At 47.4% G+C, this 2,148-nt stretch overlaps 2 protein-coding genes across 2 annotated transcripts; both read right to left on the reverse strand.

The window, feature by feature from the left end:
- Positions 1 to 256: 256 nt before the first annotated feature.
- Positions 257 to 1,403, reverse strand: LOC145068117 (uncharacterized). The gene is made up of 2 exons (XM_079015100.1): positions 523 to 1,403; positions 257 to 311 (listed from the first exon to the last, which is right to left on the reverse strand). Exons 1-2 carry the CDS (start codon positions 1,401 to 1,403, stop codon positions 257 to 259), a joined length of 936 nt encoding a protein of 311 aa, XP_078871226.1.
- A 121-nt stretch (positions 1,404 to 1,524) lies between these two features.
- Positions 1,525 to 1,944, reverse strand: LOC145068118 (uncharacterized). Its single transcript, XM_079015101.1, has one exon. It carries the CDS (start codon positions 1,942 to 1,944, stop codon positions 1,525 to 1,527), a length of 420 nt encoding a protein of 139 aa, XP_078871227.1.
- Positions 1,945 to 2,148: the final 204 nt, after the last annotated feature.

A 2,148-nucleotide genomic window follows, 5' to 3' on the forward strand; every position in this document is an offset into this window, starting at 1 on the left:
CCAAAATCGGAGCATCACACAATCGTTTCCTTAGCTCATCAAACGCCAGCTGCTGCTCCGGGCCCCAAACGAAATTCATTGATTTCTTGGTCAATCGGGTGAGTGGTAAGGCGATTTTAGAGAAATTTTCAATGAACCTCCGGTAATAACCGGCTAAACCCAAGAAACAGCGAATTTCAAAAGGTGTTTTTGGAATCTTCCATTGTTTAGCCGCATTAACCTTGGCTTGATCGACCTTAATACCGTTTTCTCAATGTCAGAGGGTGAGTACGGAATGCTGTTTTCTCAATGTCTTCTTCACGAACCCACATCTGATGGTAACCGTAACGTAAATCAATCTTGGAAAACCAAGATGCTCCCTGAAGCTGATCGAAAAGATCGTCAATACGTGCCAACGGGTACCTATTCTTTATCGTGCGCTTGTTTAGCTCCCTATAATCAATACACATTCGCTAGGATCCATCTTTCTTCTTCACAAAGAGAATAGGAGCACCCCAAGGAGAGCAGCTTAGCCGTATAAACCCTTTATCACTTAGTTCTTGAAGTTGATCTTGGAGCTCTTTCATTTCAGGTGGTGCCAAGCGGTAAGGAGATTTCGCTACCGGAGTCGCACCTGGAACCAAATCAATGCGAAACTCCACTTGCCGAATAGGTGGAAAGCCAGGGAGTTCCTCCGGAAAGACATCGCTGAAGTCAGAAACGATAGGAACGTCGTCTAGTGCTATAGCAGAAGAGCAAGAAGCCATAGCCAGGCGGGGAATGTCCCCCTGAATAATAAGTTCTCCACCTCTAGGGTTTCGAACACGAACTTGCTTCTTACGACAGTGGATTTCCGCATCAAACGCATCAAGCCAATCCATGCCTACGATAACGCAGAGCTCTCGCATCGCAATAGGGATAAGATCAATGGGGAATTCAACTCCAGAAAACTCGAGAGTGTAACCTCGATAAACATCAGTGACATAAATAGTGCGGTTGTCGACAACATCGACAACCATTGGGTGAGCCAATTTTCCGATACTACGCCCCAAACGATTAATAAACGTGTGAGATACAAAAGAATGGGTAGTACCGCTATCAAACATAACAACATCGGGCTTGGAATCTAGCAAATAAGTGTCTGCCACTGTCGTTGTAATCACCGGCTCCTCCACAGTCATCTGGTGAGCACCACCTCGTGTCACCATAGTGGTTCCCTTAGAGGATGATGCAATTGCAGGATTTGTACCCCTGTCTCCTTTACCAGTCTTCAACTTCGGGCATTCAGGCTTCTTGTGTCCCGTCTCGTTGCAGTGATAGCAGACGGGAACTGCAGAAGTAATATGAGGTACTGCACTCGCAGGGGGATCCCTACAATTCTTCCAATGATGCCCTGGCTTTTTGCAGTTGTAGCATATCAACATATTTTTCTTGCCCTGAAGACGTCCTATACTCATACCTTGACTTACTACCCTGCTTTTGCGTTTTCTGGGCATCTCTGGATGTCTTGGAAGAGGTGTCATTGGCCTTCCTCTTGGACTGGGTCTACAACTCGATTTCCCTCCTCCTCGCTACATTCATGATCGCAGATAAAGTCGAGAACTCCTGCATGCTAACGAATTCCCGAATCTCGATACGTAGGATGGTCGTGTACCGGCTGACTAACCAGGCCGTGTTCCCAGCAAACGAGGGGCAAAAAGATAGCATCTCCAAGAACTTGGCGTTCAGGTCACTAACGGATTCAGTAGTCTGCTGTAAGGCCATGAACTCTTGCTGCATCCGCTGCTGCTCCACCTTGGGCACATATTGTGCGTCGAACCTCTCCACAAATTGGGCCCAAGACATGGCCCTCACTTCTTCCTCGTTTAATAGAGCGGTGATGGTGTTCCACCATGTCTTTCCCCTTTTTCGCAGCTGATTCATGGCGATCACAACTTTGTACTGGTCCGGACACCCAATAGTCATGAAGGCGCCCTCAACATCTGACACCTAGGGCTTAGTAGCAACTGGGTCGGATTCACCATTCCAAAGGAGGAGAACTACACTTGTTGAACTTCTCGAAGTAGTATGCCGAATCCTGAACAGGTAGAGACAGTAACGCTTCCCCGGGAATAGCCGCGAGGCGCTCATCCAGAAGAGCACCGAATTGGTTGATTATGTCGTTGGTCA

The sequence above is a fragment of the Lactuca serriola genome, chromosome 8, assembly GCF_051521515.1.
Source record: "Lactuca serriola cultivar US96UC23 chromosome 8, Lser_US96UC23_V15, whole genome shotgun sequence".
Taxonomy (NCBI): Eukaryota; Viridiplantae; Streptophyta; class Magnoliopsida; order Asterales; family Asteraceae; genus Lactuca; species Lactuca serriola.